Consider the following 24806-nt stretch of genomic DNA (forward strand, 5'->3'; position numbering starts at 1 on the left):
GTCCTGGGTTCTGTTCCCTGCTCTGCAGCCAATTCACTATGTGACGGTTGCCCCTTTTTGTGCCTTGGTTTCCCCATCTGTAAAGCCGGGATAAGTATAATCCTCCTAGGTAGGTTTGAGCTCCTCAGAGAAGGTGCTGGAGGTGTGCCTCCGTGCTCCCAACCCCCCTTCTTGTGGCTGGAAGCAGAGAGAGTTCAAATCTATTAAACTTGCCATGAACTGAAATATGAGCCTGCCCCAGGCAGCTGTGAGGACTGACAGCTCCCAGCACCATGCCCCACATCGCCAGACTTATATAAATGGACTGAGTCTCCCCAGGCATCAGGACTGGGGCTCGTGCTGTCTAGGTGCCTGGATCCCCTCCACCCCAGCGGGTTCTCTGGGATCTGAGCGGGTGAGCTGGTCTGGGATGGTGAAGAACACATATATGCGTTGGCGGCTGCCGCTCGTCTGCCTCCTCTGGGAGATCGCTATGATCATCCTCTTTGGGGTCTTTGTGCGTTTTGACCCCGAAGCCGATGCGCACTGGAAGGAGGAGCGGCGCCAGAAGAACCTCACCAGTGACATAGAGAACGATTTCTACTTCAGGTATCCATGTGAGTACAGCTGGCAAACACCAGCCCCTGCACTGGTAAATGCCAGACCCCCCCACAGGCCAGCCAGGAGGAAGGCGAATGAGACAAATGTCACTGAAGTTCTGGGGCTTGTGAAAGTCCAAGACAAGCAGCCCCAGGATTGTGAAGGCAGGTGCTGCGGGAACTTCCCCCGGAAGCTCTGCTCATGCACCTCCATCCCAGCCTGCAGTACCCCTGGCTATTGCTGCCCTGAGCCCTCCCATTGCCCCTGCCCCCCCAGCTCTGCCCAATCTTGCTCCACATCCCCCTGTTCTATCCCAGTATTAGGTTCCCCAGAACAGCCCTCCCAGAGCACCTCACTCCTGACCTGCAGCTCCCCCCACCCTTATCCCAGTCCTGGGCTGCCCACCCAGCTCTACCAGTGCACCTCAGTCCTGACTTGCAGCTGCCCCAGCCCTATCTCCTTCTTCCAGCTGTGCAGATGTATTTCATCCCTCTCCTGCAGCAAAGACTGAACTTCTTGTGGGGAGAAACTATGTCAGACTGGCTGGTTTAGGGATTTAGATACTTGCCTGCTAGAGACCAGGTGGGACTGAGCTCGTTTCACAGTCACATTAGTCTGCATTACCTGCAGACATGGGGGGTGGATGGGGGGAAAGCAACTGAAGGGCTAAAGGAATGTGGGAATGTTGTATCTACTGCTGGGATCCTTGAGTCTAAGCCTAGGGCCCCCCTGCTTAACAGGCTGTAGGACAGTGATCGGCAACCTTTGGCCCACGGCCCGCCAGGGTAAACCCCCTAGTTGTTTGGCCGAACCTGTGGATGGGACAGGTAATCGCGGCTCCCACTGGCCGCAATTTGCCGTCCCAGGCCAAAGGGGGCTGCGGGAAGCAGCGGCCAGCACATCCCTTGGCCTGTGCCGCTTCCCGCAGCCCCCATTGGCCTGGAGTGGCAAACCACGTGATTGGCCGAACATGTGGACACAGCAGGTGAACAAACCGGCGGGCCGCGTGCCAAAGGTTGCTGATCCCTGCTGTAGGACATCAGAATGATCTCTGCTTGTCAGTGAAACACACTAAGGAGAAGAGGAGGAAACTGTGTATGAGCCCATAGCAGTTGGGATGTGGTATGTGGGACGCAGGGTTAATATTCTCTAGCCCGTCCCTGCTGGGTTCCAGCTCTGTGAGGACGCGTATAGGCCGAGATGCACACCCCTGGAGGTGTCTGCATTCACCTGCTGCTTTATGTATATAGTTTGAGAAGTACCTGGGGGTCCTTTGGGAGGAAAGGTGCTGGTGGCTGTTACCTTGCCAAGCAGCACATATGCTTGTGGCTTCTCCCCTCCCCCCAGCACATCTAGCCCAGCAGAGAGCACCTTGCTGCCCATCAGTCCTTGCTTCATACAGTCCTGCCACCAGATTGAAAGGATGGCTATGGTGATTCCCTGCCTCCGGTGAGTCACCCCTTCTGGCCTCAGCCCCATCATTCCTGCCAGAGAGGACTTATCACATCTTCCTAAGGGGCAGCCCTTTTGCCCAGAAACTGGGCTGGTTACACCAAAGGTGCGTAGCCTCCCACAAACTCTTCCGGCCCTGTGACTGGAGCACTTTGCCATGCCAGTGCCATGTTTCCTATGCTCTGCAGGACCAGGGGATAAACTTTCCTCCATCCTGCAGGCTTCTGTGTGCTGCCGCCTTCCATGGGCTGTGCTGGATAAAGCATTTCTGCTCGTATGGAGGAACAAATCCCTCAATTCTCCAGCCCTTTCCTCAGCCCAGGACATGACCCTGCCCCACGGAGCTGAGTGGGGATGGGTGTGACAGCAGCTCGCTGACCAGCAGGCCAGATCCAGAGCATCCTCCCTGGAGGAGATGGGGATGCAAAGATACACCACCTGGTCTCCCCTCCCCATCCCTGACTCCATTTTCCTCTAGCTGTCACTGACCTCTAGCTGCCATGAGAGCCCCTCGCCCAGGAGCAGCCCTGACCTCTTCATTTGCGGTGGAGGGAGGAAGGCTGTTTTTCCCAGAGCTCAGTGCCGTGGAAAGCTGGCTCAAGGGAGAGGCTGGCATCCTGGGCAAGCAGCAGCAAACACCTGTGTGGCTCAGTGCTCACCAAGCTGGGTAGCATGAGGAAGTGCTGTGCCACCCAGAGGGAATAAACAGGTGCTGAATGAAGGGCTGATGTACTTAATGCTGGCTGCTTCGCCCTGGGCTCAGCTGAGGGCAGGGGGACACGTTCTGGGAGATGACTGACGGAGCCACAATAATGACTCATGGGTGTAACATAGAAGTTTGATCTGCCTGCAGTGTCTTCGAGGCATTCCCTTGCCTTGCACAGGGGCCCTTCCCAGTCGCTCAGGGCAGGCAGAGACAACATCTGAGGGGCTCAGGACTTTGCCGTTAACACCCTTGCTTGGGTTTCCTGAGCAAAATGCTTCACTTTGCTAAACCAGGAGCTAACAGTGAGAGTGGCCCAGTCCCAACAGCTCGTCGTGCTCCAAAGCAGCAGTGCTTTGCTCTCTGACAAAGCCTCGCTCCCGCTAATTAAATGGCTGCAACCTAGCATATGCTGCAACAGTGTATCCTCTTTTACAGCTAGCCAATAGGAACGAGCTCGATTTCACTCATGCACACCTAGGGTGGGACTCCTTAGCCCCTGACTAGCCGGTTTAAAATACGGCATGGTAGCACCGATGGGCAGCGTGGTTGTGGGTGGGAGGCTGACCAGCTGTGGGGGATGGAAAGCCAGAGTGAGGTGGGCAGCAGGGAGGGTGGCAGGAGCTGATGGGGGTGGAAATAAGAGCTGACACAGGGAGGATCTAAAACATTGTGTAAAATGGCCAGATGGTGGGTGCTGTGTGCACAGAACCTCACGGCTTGGCGGAGATGCCCTGGCACTTGCAGCAGGGGGCTGTCAGCTGGGATAGACACAGCTGTGTTAGGACTGCAATGGAAAAGGTGCAGAGTAGGCAGGTGGTGAGGTCTTCCCTAGTCAAGGAACATTTATCAGTGTCACGTTCACATCCATCCCCGAGAGCTTTCAGCAAACTCTAAGCTGATACGCCAGCACCAGGTGAGGACTCTGCCGCTGTGTCCCCTAAGGAGCCCCAGTAACTCAGGGCGTGTTTGGGGTGGTGCCTGGTGCAAATGGATCTCCATGGAAACCTTTGAGCAGATTCAGGTGTTAGTATTATTTTGAACTCCTGTAGGGGGTGGACATGGTGATACAAGTGGTGTCATAGGGACCTCCTTTCCTTAGATGAGAAGGTTTCAATTGTTCTGGGTTTAGCTGGCATCAGAAAATTAGTGGGGGTAGGTGAGATGCCCTCTCTCCCCAGCAATAGGTAACCAAAGCCAGTTTCCTGTGCTGTCCCACCTGAGTATAGCACTGGGAGCAGTGCCAAATGCCACCAGCCAGCCAGCAGTGCTTCTGGGGGCAGCACTCCCAGGAATGGGACATGCAGTTCTTTCAGGGATAGGGGGAGGGACTGTGCTCCTGAACACAGAGTGTGACAGACACCAGCCTTTGGGTCACTTGAGGAGGGGAGAGCACGCACCTCCCATAGCAAGGCAGCTGGGGGATGAGCCATTTCTCTGGAACAAACCAGCTGTGGTGTATAGTGGGGGAAGGGAAGGAGGCAGGTATGTGGAGGGTGAACTGGGTGCATGAGGACAAGGGGAGGCAGTAGCATCTGCAACCAGAAAAAGCCGACTCCTGCAAGCTCTGTTGATAGGAAATTCCAGCTGAGAGGACACGGTACAATACAGGGCCAGGACTCCAGGTCACCCATCCCTGTTTGGCACAAGATCAGCGAGACATCCAAGGCAAATGAAAATTACTTTGGTGTTTGAGCAAGTCACAGGGGAGAGGACAAGATCTTCCAAGGCCTGCAGGCAACTCCAGGTATTTCAGTGAAACAAAGGGAAAAGGACCCCTTGGTGGGAGTGTGCAATATAGTCATTACAGTTGCCGTAAATGTGACAAACTGCAGCTGACCTTGAGGATTTCAGATACAAATCCCTCAAAGAGGCTTGCAGGTCCCAACCCAAGGAAGTATCTCAAGCTGGCAGCTTCCTCGTTAGGTTGTGTCCTTATCAACAAGTGCATGCAAGATTCATGTTAAGTTCATGAGTGCCACCGACCCAACGCCCATGCCACACCAAGCTGGGAGGCGTGCAGGTGTCTGCCAGGGCGGGAGTGACGATGAGGCTGAGACTCCAAACTAGTGTCACCTTGTTTAATAAACTGGATGTGCCCTGGAGGCCAAAGGCTATGCCACTGATTAACCCCTTCTAGGTTTGTCTTGTCCCAAGCTAGGGCAAACGGGACGCAAAATACCTGCCATTCTCAGATGGGGAGGTCTAGCTTCCTAGGGAAACTCACCTGGATTGCTGATCCCATTCTGGTGTCTGAGTCCTCCCTGGCTCACAGCAGCTTCCCTGTGCACTCAGGCCATTGTCTCATGTGCAAACAGGGATCATTCAGCTGGCTGACCCCTTTACAACTGGCCTGAGCCCCTGTGCAAGCCATCCGGTGGGAGTCACCTGGTGAGTGGCAGCTCAGAAGAGCCTGCAAAGATAGATGACCGTTTCCAAGGCTGCATGAGGGACTGAGCCATGGATCTGTTTTGAACAGTGGTTCACAACCAGGGGTCCAGGGCCTCCTGGGGGGCAGCGAGCAGGTTTCAGGGGGGCCGCCATGCAGGGCCAGCATCAGACTCACTGGGGCTCAGGGCAGAAAGCCGAAGCTCTGCCGCATGGGGTTGAAGCTCGGGGCCCTGAGCCCCGCCACCCGAGGCTGAAGCCGAAGCCTGAGCAATGTAACTTTGCGGGGGCTCCTGTGGCATGAGGTTGCTACCCACTAACACCAGCCCTGGCCTTTTATATGCAGAAAACCCATTATTGTGACATTTGGGCTGTGGATGTTTTATAGCATGGTGGGGGGGCCTCAGAAATAAAAAGGTTGAGAACCCCTGGTTTAGAACACTTCCATTACAAATACAGTGTGTTATAGCTAAAACAAAGAAGCCTAGAGACTAGCCCAGTTGCCTCTAAGGATTGTCTTTCAGAACAGGGTTTACTTATGAAAGCCATGTGTCCAACCAGTGTTCGTCCAAAGTTGGCCATGTCTACACTACAAGCCATGCTCACTAACTCTCGTCGTGCTAGTGCAAGTATATGTACCTGAGCTGGGAATTACACCCCTAGCTCATAGTGTAGGGGTAGCCACTGTGCCTATTTGTTAAAATTTCCCATGGTGGCATTAGCCCCAGTGTGGCTCTGTGGGTAGTGGCAATGAGAGCCACACTAGTGTAGATAGGGCAGTGGCATTTTTTCTGTGTCACCTCTGCTTAGAGCAGGTCTAGGTGGTTGAAATGGTTTTCATTAGCGTTTCCATCCTTGGTACCACAGTGGAACTGACCTGGTTTGTGCAGTGGTGGAAGGTGCTCACAAAATAGCAGCAGACAAAGAGTGGACAGTGGGGAAACTCTCTCTTCTGGCCCTAGAGATGGTTCCTCCTGGGTAGGGTTGAAAAATGTGGGCAGGGAGGAAGGTGTGTATAACTGATCTAGGGGTGCCCATTTCCAGGGCTGTCAATTCAACCATGTTCAGCAACAGCACTAAAATTCACTTGAATTTAACATCAGCTGGTGAAATTCCCTGGAGGATGAATCATCTGTTCTGAGTGCGGGGAGAAGGAATGAAAGATTCTTCAGTGTAGACAGTATTCCAGGGGCCATACTCTTCCTGCAGTAAACAGTGAAGGTTGCTAAATGACAACAAAATAAAACAAACTAAAACCCAAGTACTTAATTGTAATGTAATAAAAAGTTAAGGGCATCATGACTCCTACTCTGCCCATGTGAGACGCAAACACGTTACTCTTCTCAAGGGCAAACAAAGTACAAAGCTTTCCTTAGACTGTAAACTCTTTGAGACGGGGGGTGGTCTTTTTGTTCTGAGTTTGTACAGCTCCTAGCACAATAGGGTCCTGGCCCATGAGTAGGGCTCCTTCATGCTACCACAATACAGATAAATAATAATAAAATAATATAATTAATATCTCAACCCCACCACCTGAACTATGACTTTGAGATCTATATGGTCTGGATCCTCGACTGGTATCAATCAGCAGAGCTTTGTTGGAGCAAGTGGAACTATGCTGACTTACACCAGCTGCGGATCTGGCCCTGTAGCTCGTCTGTATGGTTTTTCCGAAAGAACAAAAAAAAGCCAGAGTCTGGCACAGCGTGACTGGATCCCATCCACACCCGCGTCCCCCCACACCTTGGTAGAGCTTGTGAAGTGCACAGTAACTGAAACCAGGACTCCTGCAGAGCCTTGCTTCATTCAAGGCCTGATCTGACTCCCATTGAAGTCAACGGAAAGAATCCCATTGGCCTCAGTGGGAGCTGGATCAGACTCTCGTTCCACTCAAGACGTGTGCTTTCACTAGATGGCAAACTAGCCACAAAAACGCAGCCGGCCTTCCCTCTGAACACTGGGAAAAGGGCTGGAAAATCCATTGTAAGTGTCAGCGCCTAGACCGGACTCCACATGATTTAGCTGCACAGTGTTTTCCTTTCTCTGAGCTAGCCCACTCTCTAAGACAAGCTGACAGTGCCCAAGCATTTAAACAACAAATATGCTATGCTGTTGTGCAATATTCTGCACACTGTGTAGTACAGACATTGACGTATCTGAGCAATATGGAATGTTTACCCATTCCATTCCACAGTGGCAGAGTGCAGCACATGCTGGTTTGCTCGTGGGATCCCCCTGGGAACTGGTGGAGGGAACCGGTCCTCGTCGTCCTCCTCTTGCTCAGGAGGCTTTTGCACATGTGGTTTTTATGGTTTAATTTATAACTGTGCCCAAGTTTCACTTTACATTGCTGTGGCTGATCGTTATCGGAAAGAAACCAGCAGTGCTGACGTCCACTCCAGGTTTATCACATCAAGGATTCCTCTCTAGAGGCTCATTTTCCTACCAGAACATATGGAGCGGTGTCTGAGCTGTCATGCCCTGAGTACCAGGCTTATTTAGTACAAGTGTCCGGTAAAGCGGCTGTGCACCTCCAGTCAGATGAAGGTTCACTTTCGATTAAGAAAACAATGAAACAAAGAATGAAAATCTCTGGGTGAAATCCTGACTCCATTGAAGTCAATGGGAGTTTTGCCATTGACTTCACTGCAGCCAGGATTTCACCCTCCATTGAAGTGAGCAGAGTGTGTGCCTCCTCTCTGTCCATCTGTTCTCTCTTGTCCTGTACTTAGAGTGTAAGCCCCTAGGGGCAGGGACTGTCTTTTTGTTTGCTGTTTGTACAGCGCCTAGCACAATGGGGTCCTGGTCCATGACGGGGATTCATTTGTATGTGCTATGATAATACAAATAATGGCTGCTAACAATAATAGTTCCCAGAGCAGGAAGGACCAGAGCAGTCAGTGACACTGGGTTCTGACCCAGCACAGACAGGTTGTTGGGCAAAAAAATTATCAAAACTTTTGTTTTTTCAAATGAAAAGGGGTTTGTTAGTAGAGCAAAAGTGTGCATGGAAAATGTTAATTCTGATTCAAAGTCTCTGGGGTTTTTTTGTTAAAAAAAATGGAGATTGAAAACAAAGAAATGTGTTGGTAGATGTTTGTGCTTTACAGCTCAGGTTATTTTTATACATGTGTTTTGTTTTCAAAACTGAATATTTTCACTGAAATGAAAATCAATGATGTTTACTGAAAGGGCTTTCCAAACACTGATGGTTTTTCCTCAAAGCCAAACTATTTTACCAAAAAGCATTTCCAAAAACTGAAGGTTTTTCATTTTTCAGTTTGTTTTAAAAATGTTTGTGCACAATTTAAAATGAATTTTTTTTTTCAAAATTTCTCCTGAAAAATCATTGGTATTTCTGACCTAGGGGTATTGCCAAGTTTTTAAACTGCAGGAGTCCCTGCCTCCCCTCCCCCCATGATAATGATGAATTCTCCTCCCTGACACAGCTTTCCAGGATGTCCACGTCATGATCTTCGTGGGTTTTGGCTTCCTGATGACATTCCTCCAGCGCTATGGCTTTGGAGCTGTTGGCTTCAACTTCCTCCTTGCCGCCTTCGGGATCCAGTGGGCTCTCCTGATGCAGGGCTGGTTCCATTCTTTCGAGAATGGAAAGATACTCATTGGAGTGGAAAAGTAAGAGGGTTTGGGACTGATGGAACCCATCTCCTGCTGGACAATGGAGATGCAGGGAGGGAGGGGACCAAGCAGCCTGGAGGTTCTGCCCCTGCTCTTTGTGGAGAAAGGGTGCTCCAGATCATATTACATCTTCTGCCCTGCCTGCTGTTAAAGACCCCATGGAGCCTGTTTCATAAGAAAAGGTCTTTGGTCCCAATTCCACCTCCCCTCCTCAGCTGTGAGGGCGCTGTGTACCTGTGACTGCGTTCCACCCTCCACTCCAGGGGTGACTGGCTCTGGTGGATGGTGAGGAAGGAGCCAGGTAAGACCAGCCACATGAGACCAAATCTCACAGGCCCCAGGCCAAGCCCCAAGTGTCAGGGCCATTGTTTGTCCTCAGTCTTGGGACTTTCATTGCTCAGGTCCTTTTGGACAAACAGCCTCAGATCTGATGAAACTTCATTATGCCATTCTCCACATGCTAAGGACTAGGGTGTTACCTGCACAAAATTCTCTGTTACACACACTCTAGGACACCCACCTTTACCCTTCCGTGGGCTCAAGGCGTAACCCTGTTAATTTAGGCACTCCACCCTTTCCCGGTTCTTAGGGCTCCGGATATAAGGCACCCAACTTTACCCTAAATTTGTTGCCTGCATATTCTAGGACATCCCACCTCTACCTAGTTCCTAGGACTCAAGGCTTCCACCTCTACCTAGTTCCTAGGGCTCAAGGCATATAACCCAGTTGATTTAGGCACCCCCACCCTTTCCCAGTTCCTAGGGCTCCAGACAAAAGGCACCTAACTTTACCCCTCCGTGGGCTCTGGGCTCTACTCCTCCATGGGCTCTGGGTAAACACCCATTCCCTGTGGACTGAGAGCAAACACCCATTCCCTGTGGACTCAGGGCTTAATCTTTTGCGGGTTTACAGGGTCTTCCACCAGTGAAAGAGTCTTACACAGTAATATCCTACTTAACCTCTATTTATTAACAATCACCAAAACAGAATGCCCATGCTAAGCATATAATGTTCACCACTCCCAATAAGGCAGACAAACTTAACCTGATCCTGACTGGCCAGCAGGAAATCTGGGGGACTCCAGTTTCTGCATGGTGTAATTAGCAGGGTGTTGTGGTCTGGCAGCTCTGATCTTGGGGCTGTGTCCTGGAGATGGTTCTCAAGAGCTTCCTTTTGGATCCAGTTTAAATAGTGAAACCTGAGTCCTGCTTAGCTGTAGCGTAATCATTTAACTAAAATATGACTAAACAATTTTCTAACCAATCCTAACATATTGTAAAACAATCCTTTAAGCAATCATACCCAACCACCTCAATTGATTTACACCCAGCAAAATTTGTTATGCAACAGACAAACAATCAAAGAACCAGACAGAGACCATACAGATAAACAATAGAGAAGTAGGGATTTCACAACCACAACTTGTTGATAAGTTGCCAGACAGGATGCCATCACACAAAGTTTTCTTTAACCATCTTAAGATTTGTTTCTTTATCTGGTGATGATGGGTACTATTAGGACAGGATCGCTTTCTTAACAGCCCGATAGTACATTGTTTTAATGTAATTTAGATAGAATGTGAAGATGTGACTTTCTGCTTCTGCTCTTGGCTGCTGCTCTCCTAATATGGCTGCAGACAAAGGCCTCAGACCTTACAATATGGCTACAGGAAAAGGCTTTATCCTTACAAGAGGTCTCCTAACTTCCCACTGGGAGCTCCTCTGGGGATCCCAGTGAAGAGAGACCCATAACTCTTCTCACCCTTAGCCATGCATATACCGAGTACAGTGACAGCAATTAACCATTGGAACAGTTTACCCGGGTCATGGGGGATTCTCCATCACTGGCCATTTTTAAATCAAGACTGGATGTTTTTCTAATAGATCTGCTCTAGGAGTTATTGTGGGGGAAGTTCTGTGGCCTGTGTTAGAAAGGATCACAATGGTCGCTTCTGGCCTCCATCTATGAATCTATGCTGCCACCGCCCAGCGGGAGGGGGATACAAAAGTGGTACTGTCCCTTAAAGGGGCTGTGTTCTAGTCACACCCAGCAAGGGGGGTGTTGGTGGGGAAGCCAGGATGAGGTTCATGTCCTGGCAAGGTTGAGACTCTCTAGATTTGGGAGTGGTGGAGGGGGGAGGATCTCCATTACTAACCTGCAGGTTGTTTTCTCTCCCATCCCCTGCTCCCCAGCCTGATCAATGCAGATTTCTGCGTTGGTTCTGTCTGCATCGCCTTTGGGGCCATCCTGGGCAAAACCAGCCCTGTGCAGCTGCTCACCCTGACGTTGTTTCAAGTCACGCTCTTTGCTGTGAATGAGTACATCCTCATCAGCCTGCTCCACGTAAGGCTCCCCTCGAGTCAGAAAAATCGGCTGTCTCCTGCCCTTCCTCTCTGGCAGTGCAAACAGGGTGTCCGAGCCAGGTAGAGGGGATGCAGGTCCGGAGTGAGGTGCAGCAGCAGAGTTGTCTGTAGGCTATTGTACAGTGCCTGGCTCCAGTCAGGTCCATCAGCTCCTTGTTTGGCTAAACACATAGGGTTAATTCCAGCCACAACAATTCAAGCAGAAATGTAAAAAGATTCCAAACACATCAATGAGCAAACAGCCAGGGCTACTTCTCCCACCCTTTAGCTTCTCTCCTACCTTAGTCAGGGAATGGGAAATCTCTTAGGGTTCTGCAAGCAGCGGCAGTGACTTGAGAGCAAGGGATCCCCTCTGGTGGGGTTTTCCTAAGACAGCCAGGGAGTCTCCACACAGAGGGCCTGATGCTCTCTTTGGGTATGTCTACACTGCAGAAAACCCTAGCAGCAGCAAGTCTCAGAGCCTGGGCTCCAGCCATATCGGGAACATCTACACTGTTATTTTTAGCCCTGTAGTGCAAGCCCGAGTCAGTTGACCTGGACTCTGAGACTCGCCACTGCAGGGTTTTTTCTTGCGGTGTAGCCAGACCCTTTATGGCTGTACAGTATTTCCCTCTTGGCTCCTTCCCTTGCTGTAATATTTCTTTAGCTGAAGAAAATCAGAGCACACCATAAAGTGAAAACCTGTCTGGTAAAGGAGCCACAGGGCCTCTGGCAGTGTATGAGAGATTTTTGCTCTGGTGGAGGAACAGAGATTTGTTCTGAAAGGGGAACCCATTCACCTCAATCCTAAGTGCAGATGGGGTCAAAACTGGGGTGGAGGTGGAGGAAGGATACCTCAAATGCAGAGAAATAATAATCCCTAGGTTTTATATATTACTTTTCATCTATAGATCTCAAAGCACTTTACAAAGGAGGTGAGCAACACTATTCCAATTTTACAAATGGGGAAAGTGAGGCACAGAGATGTGACATGACTGGCCCAAGGGCACACAGCAGGCCAGTGACAGAGTCAGGACTAGAACCCAGGACTGCTGGTCTCCAGAGTCCCAGTCCAGTGCTCTAGGTACCAGGGCAACAATTTCATGGTTTAAAATAAAATTGTAGTACAGATAAATCCTCCACTGTTGGGAGCCCAAATGCACAGGGGCATCTGAAAGGGAACAAGTGAAACTGATCAGCCCAGCTGAATGAAACACAGAACATCAGTCACCACAGGGAAACTGGGTTCTTTGAGGTGCCAAATGTCACTAACCTAGGTATGCAGTGTTGTTGCAGCTGTGTCGGTCCCAGGCTATTAGAGACACAAGGTGGGTGAGGTCATATCTTTTACTGGACCAACTTCTGTTGGAGAGAGAGACAAGTGTTCAAGCTACACTGAGCTCTGCTTCAGGTCAACTTCTTCAGACCTGAAGAAGAGCTCTGGGTAAGCTCACAGGCTTGTCTCTCTCACCAACAAAGTTGGCCCAACAAAAGATATGACCTCACCCACCTTGTCTCGCTTACGTAGGTGGCCTTAGTAACCCAGCAGAGGGAATGCAGGGGGGGCAGGGGTGGTTAGTAGATGCTCATAAGCAAGGAAGGGTGGTATTGTTTGAATATGTGATGATTATCTTTACTGTATCCCTTTAAACTCTCATCTCTGGAACTCCCTCCTGTCTCATTAGCGAATAATTTAAGTGTCCAGACCGGAGCTTGTGTGTGGGGGTGGAAGTTCAACCCTTTTCGTTTTGGGGGACTGCCCATTATTTCCATCTGCATAGTTGTTCCTCCCGACACCAATGCTCTGGGTGAACTTAGCTAGGGAGAATGCCTTTGGAAAGCTCCCTTCCAGGAGAGTTCATCTCAGCAGCTGCATGTGTGTCTTGAGGCAGAAGAAAAGGATGGAAAACAACAAGCACAAGTGTGGGAGGCAGCAGCAGTGAAGGGAAGAGGGGGAGAAAAGGAGGAAAGTAAGAGCTGAGGAGAGAGATGACTGGGGTTCATTCCTCATGGTGGCCAGATCCTGATTACTCCCCTCCCTCAAAGTTCTGGGGTGTTTGCACCTCGAGTTCTGAGTCAGCCCTTTAGAGAGATAAGGGCCAGCTGGGAAGTTTGGATCCAGATCTGAGCATTGCCAATGGGTCTGCAGTTCTGGTTCTGCCCATCTCTGCTCATGGCCTTTACTGGGAGTTTTGTGGCTTTTTAATATTTGTTCTAAAAGCCCCAGGTTTCAAGGGGCAATAAACTCTACTTAAAAGTCCTGTTCTTTGTCTGCCCTTTACCTGCCCACGCTGGGACTGCCACCTCGGGGTAGTTCTACTCTGGGATGCTGTTGGAACCCATGCGCCATGGAGTCAGATGATGGAGGGGCCAGAAATGCCCCTTTGCCATGATGCCTTCCACAGAGGAGGCTAATTCGAAGGATGTGGCTGAGATGTTCTGCCTGCCAGTCGGAGGGACCAGGAGCATTTCTGTTCCCCTCCTGTAGTGACCCAGCACAGGCTGGACAGACGGACAGTCGATTGGCCAGAATACTCCCAACATGTGAATTTTCCTCTGCTCTGTGTCCACAGGTTAAAGATGCTGGTGGATCCATGACCATTCATACCTTTGGAGCCTATTTTGGCCTGACAGTGACCAGAATTCTGTACCGGCCCAACCTGGAACAGAGTAAAGACAAGCAAGGCTCTGTGTACCACTCTGACCTCTTTGCTATGATCGGTGAGTTAACTGTGGACTTGGAGACTTCATGAAAGCTGTGCTGGGTCCCTCCTACATCCCACAGGCTGTGTGAAACCAGACTGGAGCCAGTGCCCTAGTGGTGAAAACCTGTGTATCCCATTTCCTAATCCTGACACCTCAGAGCTGGCCAGTCCCCCTCCCCCAACCCCCTGCCCCAGGGCTGGATAAAATTAGAACTAGTGCCCTAGAATTGTAAGGCTCCATGTGCCATTCCAACCTGGGGGCTGACTAGAACTGATGCTATGAAGTGAGAGGCTCCATGTCCCATTCCGAGACACCCCAGAGCCCGCCAGTCCCCCCAGCCTGGGGTCCGACCGCAATTGGTGCCCTAGAAATGAAAGGCTCCATCTGCTATTGCAGCTTTGAGTTCCTGGTTGGAGCGTTTCGGGAAGAGGGAAGAGTTGGCCGTGGAGGCGGAGCTGGGGGTTTGGGGCACGGCCGGCTTTAGCCTCCTCGCCATATAACTATCATCTCTTGTGGTTTCTTTTTAACCCCCCTTCCCCTTGCTGCTCCCTGTTTTCCTTCCCCTCCCTCCTACTCCTCCCCCTCACTGTCCCACTCCTGCCCCTCCTCTCCCAGGTACTCTGTACCTGTGGATGTACTGGCCCAGCTTTAACTCAGCTGTTTCAAACCATGGGGATGCGCAGCACCGAGCCACCATTAACACCTACTGCTCACTGGCCTCCTGTGTCCTCACCACCGTGGCCTTCTCCAGCCTGCTGCAGAAGAAAGGCAAGCTCGACATGGTAAGCACAGACTGGAGACGCCTGCTGTGCCCTCTCCTGGCTCATAGATGACTGAAGGGCCAGGCAGTCTGATTGGGGCTGCTTCCTTTGGTGAGTGTGCACCGGATTTCATGGGGTTGCATCCAGGGCTCCTAGCCTCTGCACAGCAGCTTGAGCCATGTTAAGGGAATGAATTGTTTTGCAAAGCTCTGTCATGAAAACCATGTGCGGTTTCCATGCAGCAGCAGGTATGTGAGCATGCTTGGGCAAATGGAGGAGCAGATATGTGTGATCACCTGTGTGCCGGCGGATCCATAGGACGGCAGAGCCATGCAGGCACCTGTGCTGCAGAGCCGGTGGGAATGGTCCCATGGTGGTGGGCATGTTCCAGGGTTGAACTGTACGGTGTCATGAAAGCATATGGTGTTAGGTGTGTGTGCTTGTGAGGGAGTGGGGCCCATACAGTGACGTGTGTGTCAGAGCAGGGTGTTTTCTGGGTGTGTGCTCGTTTATGGGAGAGACAGCAGGCCCCATACAGTGCTGTGCTTGTGCCAGCACCAAGCTTTGGGAATATCTGTGCAGCAGTGCACATGTGTGTATGCAGTTTTTTGTTTCTACTACATGAAAATGATGCCCCAGCCCATCAGCTGTTGACATTTCATCTTCAATCTCCTCCCATTCATGTAACTTTTGGTGGTCAAAAATCTCTGGCTTCAGGCAAATCCAGTAATTTGGAATTTGCGATGGGCAGGGAGCCAATCCCAATGCAAAGGAAAATGGGCCCAGATCTTCATTTTCTCTGTGAACATTTTCTCCCCTGCTTTTCTCCTTGGTTGCCTTGAAATGTTGCCACTAATGGGCTTAAAACTCTCTTGTCCCAAAGCCGAAGTGGTAAGACGTGAGCGTTATTTGCACAGGTTCATATCCAGAATGCAACGCTGGCTGGTGGTGTGGCTGTGGGGACCAGCGCGGAGATGATGCTGACTCCATACGGATCCCTCATCGTTGGATTCCTCTGTGGCATCGTGTCCACCGTTGGATTCGTCTACCTCATGGTAAGTGCTGCTCAGAGGAATTCCAGGCTCTTGCCTCTTAGTTAGGGAGAGGAAATTATCTCTCTCTCTCTCTCTCTCTCTCCTCCATTCCCTCCAGCCATTCCTGGAGTCCAAGCTGAACATCCAGGACACCTGCGGCATCCACAACCTACATGCCATGCCGGGGCTTATTGGGGGGATCGTGGGGGCTGTCACCGCAGCCGCAGCCACTGAAGAGGTGTATGGAAAGGAAGGGTAAAATGGCTTAAATCTCTCCCATGGCGATGGGGTGGGTTATGGGCCAGCGTGTGTGTTGGGGGGGAGGGAGATGATATGAGTCAGTGGCAGCAGCTGAGTTGCCCCTTACAGATATGCATCCTGAGTGGTGCTGGGCCTGTAGGGCTGAGTCAGGCTTGGAGGATTGCAGCCTCTTCCAGCTGCCCCCTTTTGGGAGCCCCTATAACTCCAAGGCCCACCTTCATTCTGGAGGACTCTGAGCAGGGGCTGTTGGGTTCATGAAGGGGCATCTCTTTATCTCTGTTGCTTCCTTTTCTGGGTCAAACTCCGGGATAAACCGTGAAGGTCTCAAAGTCACCCCGGGTCTCGTTGTTTTTGGACCCCTCTAGTTTGCAGCCTGTTGGTGGGAACGGACTGGAAAAGAAGGAATAAAAGCAAAGAGGCTGGGCTATGTTGCTACAATCTCTCCACTCTCCGATGGGAATGTGTCCTCTCAGTGCCAGGGAGATGGTTTGAAGGGGCTGTGAATGCAGCTCCCCCGTCCTCCACAGCACAGACTCCCTGACTCAGAGGAGTGTCTCTCTGACAGCTGGTCTCATCATTTCCCTTCCTCGCAGGCTCATCAGTGCCTTTGATTTCACGGGTGACTACAAGGATTGGACGCCGACTGTCCAAGGGGGGTTCCAGGCAGCTGGCATTTTTGTGTCCCTGGCCATGGCCTTGGCTGGGGGGGCCATTGTGGGTGAGTGCGCGGGGTGCAGGGAATGGAGGAGAAGGCCCAGGTCCAGGCTGTGGTTGTAGAGTGGCCGGCTCAGCCACTTGAATTGCTCACACCCTGGCTATCAGGAAGGGTCCATCTCCTGGGCTAGAAGACCCTTCTGCTCCCACATGCAGCCGCTGAAATTGAGATGAGCCCTAAGGCTTGCAAACATGTGGCATTCCAAGGACTATTTTGTTCCCCACTGGCCCTACCACAACAACCCCTGAATACCTCTCCCACCCCAGCATCGCAGGAACTCCTACCTCCAAAAGTGGCACTTCCCGATGTCATGTGGGAAATGTTGATTGGTTGAAACTATGATGTCATTTCCAAAACTACTGCCCTCTGGAGGTAGGCCTTCCTCGTATGGCAGCGCAGCGCTGTGCCCTGCAGGTCCCCAGCAGAATGGGCAGATCCTGGCTCTGGCACATTGTCCACCACGAGACACACCGGGATAAGGCACATCTTTGACAGCCTGGAGCGGGGAATTGCCCAGATGTTCTGCAGCCCCATCTGCTGCTCCATCCCCTTTTAGCAGGCAGGATGAGACTTTGGGGCATGTTCTGAACCAAAAGGGGGGCTGGAAAATAGCAGCAGGAACCAGGAAGGCTGCAATGAATGGGGAACATAACAATTTTAGAGGATCAGTTCTGTATCCCAAACAGAGCTGAGCATTTCCATGGAAAACAGGCCAGGGCTTGTGAGGTCCCAGAGGCTTCTGCTTCCAGCTGAACTCCCCCAAGTCCAGAAGGGGAGAGGAAATAGATCAGCGAATGTAGAACCCTGAATCTCAGCAGGTTCAGCCTGAGTCCTTGGGTTAGTTTGGAAGTTGCTGTCTGGTTCTGTTTGTGGCTGGGTTGGGTTAGATGTGAGTCTAGTTTGATTCAGTGCTGAGCTAAGGGTGAGCTCTAGTTCTAATTTTTTCTGTCTCTGATTGGCTGCCCCGGGTGTTACACTTGCGGTCAGGTGCTCTGCATTTCCCCATTTGACGTTTTGCTGCTACCATCCTGTGGGTGGTTGGGGTACGGCGGAATTCTAGCCCAAGCCTCGCCTGCTGCCTCCCAGGGATGTTGCTCTCTCAGGAGCAGGTCTCCATTTTAGGAAGCACTTTTCTGCTTTCAGCATCTAACAGATAGTAGGAGAGGAGATGGCCCCTTCCCCAGATGTTTCCCATAGGATTGCCCACATTGCTATAATGCACCACATGATTCACGCTTTAAAATTACTCCCAGCCTGTGAACTCCACTTCACTGACTTCCCCGAAACAAGACCCCCCTGGGCCTGCGGGGCAGGGAGAATATGAAGGGCCAGGGCTAGACATGCTCAAAACTGACCCAACCTCACTTCACCTACAACACAGGAAGGGAATAGTTTCCCTGATCCCTCTCTCCCCCAGCCGCTCACCCCAGTGGGGCTCGTCCCTGGCCGCTTTCCCCTGGCCCTGGCCTGCTTGTTTCTCATTGATTGAGGCATTTCCCATCTCACTCTCTGTTTTGTGGCTTTAAGGTGCTATTTTGAAATTGCCGTTCTTGGGGGACCCTGCTGATGAGAACTGCTTTGAGGATGATGTCTACTGGGAGGTGAGCTATGGGGCCTGGTCCTTGTCACTGTGGCCAGGGCAGGGGAGCTTTGGGGCCTGGTGGCCTGTGTGCAGGGGAGGGTGTCGCAGTCAGGTGCCCTTCGGCTGATGGGGATTTGGGGCTCAGTGTCCATATGGCTGGGGTAATGGGGTTTGGTGATGGGGGCTGGTGCGTGGCAGAAGGAGGTGTTGGGATCCTGTTTGTGGCTTTAGGCCTAAGCTCTGTGGACTGTTTGGGAGTTGTGGTGTGCCACAAGGTGGCGCTATTGTCCATGACATGGCCGCACCATTGTTTATCGTTTCCCTCCCCAGCTGTGTGGCTATGGCACCCCCCACTGGCAGGAAAGCAGGCTCTGTCAATACCTTCATGACAGGGCATGGGGACCTGATGGAAGTTTTGTTGTCTTTGCAGGTGCCTGAGGATGAGGAGAGCGGCCTGTACCACATGCATGACCCCACCCTCAAACCTGTGACTTCCTAACCCACCTGGGTAGGCAGGGCTGAGATGCATAGGGAGGGCAGGCCTTGAAGAGCCCAAGAGCTGGTCTGGCAGAGGGTGCCCCTAGAGCACTAGCATCCGGCACTTGGAAGTCTGCATGGATAGGGACTAGTGGATCCTGGTTGCCCTCGTGGCAGCACACAGGCACAGGGCACTGGCCAGTGCCATGCACACATGGGCTCATCCATCAGGGATCCATGACAGCATGCTTGTCTCGTGGCAGAAATGCTGGGCACCGAGACCTTTCTCATGTGGGTATGGCAGGAAGGGGGTTGGGGAGTGGGTGTATATGGGTGTGTGGTGTGACTGTACTAACTGCCTGTTATTGGTGTCACAGTAAAGGGCAGGATTTCACCAGGAGAAGGGTAAGGAGAGGTGCTAAATGGCCCAGCACATGTGTCTCAGGCCATGGCCAGCCTAGTGAAACCTTACCCCAAAGGCGACTGCTCAGTCACTAGCCCAGGCGGGGGCGGGGGAGGGGTGAGGGTGCCAGGCAGCTGCCAGGGGAATGTGCCAGGTAGCCGGTGGGCGGGAGGGATACTCTCCATCATCCTGCTGTTAAGAGGTCACAGACAGACCCCTGACCTGCCTCTTCCTCTGGGTTTCCTTTAGGTGGCTTCGGACTCCTCCTCCGTCTCTAGTTCTCCAGAGACACTATTGGTGTATTTTGAGAAAAGGAGGTGCCCTGCGACAATCCCCAACTGGACACAGACTCTTCGGAAGCACTCAAAGGCCCCATTTCCTTTCCCACATTCCCCTCTGTGGTGGGATAGCTTGGAAGAGGCCCTGTTTACACTAAGCAACACACTGGAGAACAGCCAGTGAAGCCATATGTCTTTGCTTACCTGAGAGCACGGGGCCAGAGCTTTGAAACGGACACTGGGGCATCTCCCTTAGCACTGCCACAGGGCAGCGGCAGTGGGGGGGGCTTAGCACCTATGGGGGGAGTTGTTTTACTAGGTGCTTGTTGGGTGGGATCTCTCAGGTTTCAAGTTCCCAGATTTCACACGGGAACAATTCAGCTGGCGCTGTGTCTGGGCCCAGAGTTAACTGGACCCCACGACACCTTGGATGCTGGGGATTGTGGAGGGTGAAGGGCCAATAATAATGGATCCAGTTCGGGGGTAAGAGAAGCCTGTCCTTGCAGCTGGGGGGCACTGTTACACTTAGAGGAGATAATCATACTTGGCACATATCCAGTGCTTTGCAATCGTTAATAATTAACCCTCCCAACACCCCTGTGAAGTGGGTAAGCATCATTACTCCTATTTGGCAGATGGGGAACAAGGGGCACAAGGAAAGAAAGTGACTTGCTCAAGGGATTAGAGTCTGCGTGCCTACCCCCTTTCTCAGTTCCTTTGCGATGCTGACTCAAAACAAATGTTTGCTTTCTTGGCCTGACCACCGGGTCCCTGACTCCTGGAGCTCCCCAACTCCTGGAGCTCAGCTGCCCTTCTCTCTCCCTCCTCTTTGTCATTAGCTCTTGCTCCTGGACATGTGAATAAAAAGCACTGTGTTATTCTTTCCAGCGGTGTGCTCCGTTGGGTAATGAGTAGGGTTACCAGATAGCAACTGTGAAAAAACAGGACGAGGTGGGGGGGTAATAGGCCCCTATATAAGAAAAAGTCCCAAAAAACAGGACTGTCCCTTTACTAGGGTGACGAGATGTCCCATTTTTAATGGGCAGTGACAGTCAGGTGGGACTCTGGCCATTGCCCCATTTCCCCCAGTAGCAATACAAAGGGAGCCATGGTGGGAGGATGCTGGGATAGAGACAGATTCACTTGCAACATGATTGGTTCATGGGAATTTTTCAGCCTTCAATGGAAGGTTTGATGTGGGGGAGGAGGGCGGGTTGATCCCTGTTTTTGTTGCACAGAGCCCCATGCTACCAGCCTCCTCTCTGAGCCAGCGCAATCAAGGGGCTGATCAGGCCAACAGCCCCCTCCCGCTACTATACTGGGGCAGGGAACGGGAATGCTGCTAGTGAAAACAAAGGAGAGAACATCTAAAATCCAAGGACAGGGGGTGAGGGGAGCCAGTTGGCCTATGGGCCCAGCACCATGTTCCTGAAATACATTTCAATCCATCTTTTCCCAGGTGCTGAACCCCCTTCTCCTCAACGCCCCGTGAAGTCAGGGGAGCTGGGAAGCTCCACACCTCGGGGACTCCGGCCCACATGGTCTGGTTTCAGACTGACTTCAGACACATTGTGTGTTTTGAACACCATGGGCTGACAATGCTGTTGTGCCTGGGACATATCAGGGCCCAGCTGCTTAGAGCTGAGCACTTACATGGGCTCAGATTCCCAGAGAGCTCAGGTCCCATTTTAGGCACCAAAATAAAGGGCCAAATTTTCCAAATTGCTCAGCAGGTGGGGTGCTGGGCCCTTTTGGTAATCTGGCCCTCATAGCAAATGCTGAGCACTTGAAAATCAGGCCCATCTGTGCTCACATTCCAAGCCAGTGCCCATATCAGTGACTGGTTTGAGGTCTGGCTGGGCCTTTGGGTGCACAGCTGTACTCGCTGCATGTGAAATCACAATAACCATGCACGCAGATATCACACCTACATGGTTCCGATGATCTGGGCCTAGGACTGCCTTGCGGATCATTGGTGTACTGCCTCTGCTTCTCCAAACTGCTGGTGTTCGGGTCCAAATGGTGTTGTGCTGGCTGCTTGGTGGAAATATTTTTGCTGCACGTTGATCCCTTGCGAAAATGGGTCACTTTGCTCTTCCAGTCTGAGCAGAACTGCTGCCTCTGTTGTCCCCACTCCCATATTCTCCAGGCTGCAGTGACCGAGCCTCTATCGCTCTCCTGGGGAAGCTGTTTCACTGCCCAGTCACTGACTATTCAGAACTTTTCCCTCTCTGTTGGTTTCAGGCCATACCCCCTCTCTTGGGACAGATCATTCCCTTCTGTCTAGATGGTTATGCTGGAGGGTCCTGATCCGTCAGAGTCCAAGATACAGAATGTGGATCCCTTTCCCATATTAATAATACCTAGCTCTTGTACATTGCTTTTCATTGGTAGAGCTGAAAGTGCTTTACAAAGGAGGGCAATATCATTATCCCCATTTTACAGATGGGGAAACCAGGCACAGAGGGGGGAAGTGATTTGCCCCAGGTCACTCAGCAGAGCCAAGAATAGACCCCAAGTCTCCTGAGTTTCAGTCCAGTGCTCAAGTCACTCGACCTTCTCCCATGCATCAAGCACATAAGTGAAAAACTGGCAATAAGAGAGGAATTTGGGGGCAGGGGAGAAAACCCGTTCTGGAGCCAGTGTATTTCTCAGGGTAATATATGAGGAACAGAGAGCGAAAAGGAAAGAAAGGCGATGGGAGGGGTGATGGGGTCTCTTCTCTATGTCTCTCTGTAATTCTCACACCTGAGAGGGGGAGGTGAAAGTAGCTATTCACGCCCCCTTGGGATGTGACACCCTCATTTTCCATGCTGGGTAAAGACAAAAACCCTTTACAACATGTTTCTGGAATTTGTCAGCAGCTGCCAGCGGCAGCATGTTAATTAAATGTCGGTAAAGATGGAAGAAAGAGGCCCTGCTCTAATTGGACAGTTTGCTTGGTGGAACTGAAAAACATTGTGACAAAGGAGGAGGCTCTGAAATGCTGTGTTCCCGGGTCGAGGAAACCCAGCGCCAGGAGAAGCTCTGGTAGAAATCAGGGTTTGTCTTGGTTTGACCTGAGATGACCCTGCTATTTAAAAAAAAAAAAAAAAAAAAGGACTGCCATCCTCTGCAGTAATGGCGCAAAGTTTGCAGCTTGGAGCACTGTGGCAGTATGGGCCAGTACTGGACATGCTTGGGCACAGTGGTGGATTAACAGACTGCTGGGGGGACCCCTGCACGGTGGGCTGGGGTACTCGAAAGCAGCCCCCAGCCCATGTCCCCACACTGCTCAGGACAGGTGGCGGGCCTGGGGCTCCCCTCAGCAGCCCAGTCTCCCTGGGCAGCTCTTACCGTGTCTTACCATGGTCTGGCTCCAGGTTCTGGCCTGGCCAGGGGGCAGGGCCTTGTGGGAGGAAGAGGAGGAGCAGGGGACAGGGCCTCCTGGTGAAGAGGGTGTGGGGAGCCCAAATGTTGTTTGTGTCCAGGGCCCCAGTAAGTCTTAATCCACCTCTACTTGGACAGGGTGGCAAAAATTAAGGGGTGGGCTGCTGTGGGGCAGTTTGGATCTTTAAAAGGGGAACTCTTCCTGACACTCTCCCCCGTCCAAAGGCCCTGAGTCAGAGTCTCCACTGCATGCACCTTAGAGCAGTGCAAAGGGAGTGTGAAACATGATCAGATCCAAGTGGCAGGGTTTTGCCCTGGTGGACATGATTGCACAATGTGCAGGGCAGTAAAGACTCAAACCCTTGTGACGAGGCTGGTAGCAATCAGCTCCACTCCTGGGTCAACTGGAGAGAGGGAGATGAGGTGCCCCTGCCTGAATTGGCTGAATTGGCAGGGATCCTAGCCCCCTTCACCCCCATGCCTGTAGGGAGCCAGGGACAGACCTTGGGAGCTTCAGTCTTTTGTGCTAATAATTCTATTAATGTGATAAAAAGCCATTCCAGTATTGTGAAGTAGTTCCTTCCCTGCTTAACTAACTGATCTGGTGGCTTGGGGACCTTACTGCATTTTCCATAAGAACAGCCATACTGGGTCAGACTAAAAGTCCATCTAGCCCAGTGTCCTGTCTTCCTACAGTGGCCAATGCCAGGTGCTTCAGAGGGAATGAACAGAACAGGTAATCATTGAGTGATCCATCCCTGGCACACAGAGGCTAGGGATACCATACTAATAGCCACTGATGGACCTATCCTCCATACATTTATCTAGTTCTTTTTTGAACCCTGTTATAGTTTTGGCCTTCACAACATCCCCTGGCAAATAATTCCAAAGGTTGACTGTGTGCTGAAATATTTCCTTTGTTTTATACCTGCTGTCTATTAATTTCATTTGGTGACCCCTAGTTCTTGTGTTATGAGAAGGAGGAAATAAAACGTCCTTATTTACTTTCTCCATACCAGTTGTGATTTTATAGACCTCTACCATATAGAATCATAGAATATCAGGGTTGGAAGGGACCTCAGGAGGTCATCTAGTCCAACCCCCTGCTCAAATCCCTAAATGGCCCCCTCAAGGATTGAACTCACAACCCTGGGTTTAGCAGGCCAATGCTCAAACCCCTGAGCTATCCCTCCCCTTAATCCCCCCTTAGTTGTCTCTTTTCCGAGCTGAAAAGTCCCAGTCTTATTAATCTCTCCTCATATGGAAGTTGTTCCATACCCCAAATTATTTTTGTTGTTCTTTTCTGTACCTTTCCCAATTCCAATATATCTTTTTTGAGATGGGGCAACGACATCTGCACCCGGTATTCAAGATTTCCCTGCGATTATCTTTGTTTACAGAGCATTTCACTCAAGTCTAGAGTGACCATCCATCCCGTTTGTAAAGGGACAGTCCTGTTTTTTGGGACTTTTTCTTAAATAGGTGCCTATTACTCCCCAACCCGTGTCCTGTTTTTTTCACAGTTGCTATCGGGTAACCCTACTCAAGCCTGATGAGTTTCACTTTCTATTTTGACTCATGGGGCTTGAGTCTCAGTTTTGCTCACCTCCTTTTTATGCAGCTTTGGCACCATAATGGAGCCTTCAGGGGGGTGGAAATGGCCCCATTAGGAATACCTCCGCCCACCGAGGGCCTTGCTGGCTGGTGTAGAGCAGACGTAAGCACTCCCAGTAGGGGATTAGGTCGGAGTATGTAAGGGGCAGGGTGAGGTGCTTAAAGTCACTCTCCGACCCCTGCCCCAAGGGCAGGAAGGGCATGACTGAGGACTAGGCCTGGGGCACATCAAGGCTCCCATGCTCTAATTTGGTGCTGTGGTGTTTGGGTGCCTAGTGCTGCAGGGGAAAGATTTAATCTCACCTCCCTCACTCCCAGGAATGGATTAACCATTAAACACACTGTGCGGTGGCACAGGGCCCCCAGCAACAGGGGGGCCCCCAAAATGCAGCAGCGCAGCAGGGCACAGGCAGGCAGGCTGCCTGCATGCCATGGCCGGTGGCACCGCGCTACTCCCAGAAGTGGTTGGCTGCTGGCACATCTCTACGCTCCCCTGGCTGGGG

At 51.5% G+C, this 24806-nt stretch overlaps 1 protein-coding gene across 1 annotated transcript; it reads left to right on the forward strand.

The window, feature by feature from the left end:
• Positions 1 to 274: 274 nt before the first annotated feature.
• Positions 275 to 23664, forward strand: RHCG (Rh family C glycoprotein). The gene is made up of 11 exons (XM_074966468.1): positions 275 to 596; positions 8572 to 8758; positions 10954 to 11104; positions 13677 to 13824; positions 14425 to 14591; positions 15488 to 15625; positions 15723 to 15859; positions 16459 to 16583; positions 18108 to 18181; positions 18593 to 18670; positions 19292 to 23664. Exons 1-10 carry the CDS (start codon positions 410 to 412, stop codon positions 18659 to 18661), a joined length of 1383 nt encoding a protein of 460 aa, XP_074822569.1. The 5' UTR covers positions 275 to 409; the 3' UTR covers positions 18662 to 18670; positions 19292 to 23664.
• The last annotated feature ends 1142 nt before the right edge of the window (positions 23665 to 24806 follow it).

This window comes from Natator depressus, chromosome 10, assembly GCF_965152275.1.
Source record: "Natator depressus isolate rNatDep1 chromosome 10, rNatDep2.hap1, whole genome shotgun sequence".
Taxonomy (NCBI): Eukaryota; Metazoa; Chordata; order Testudines; family Cheloniidae; genus Natator; species Natator depressus.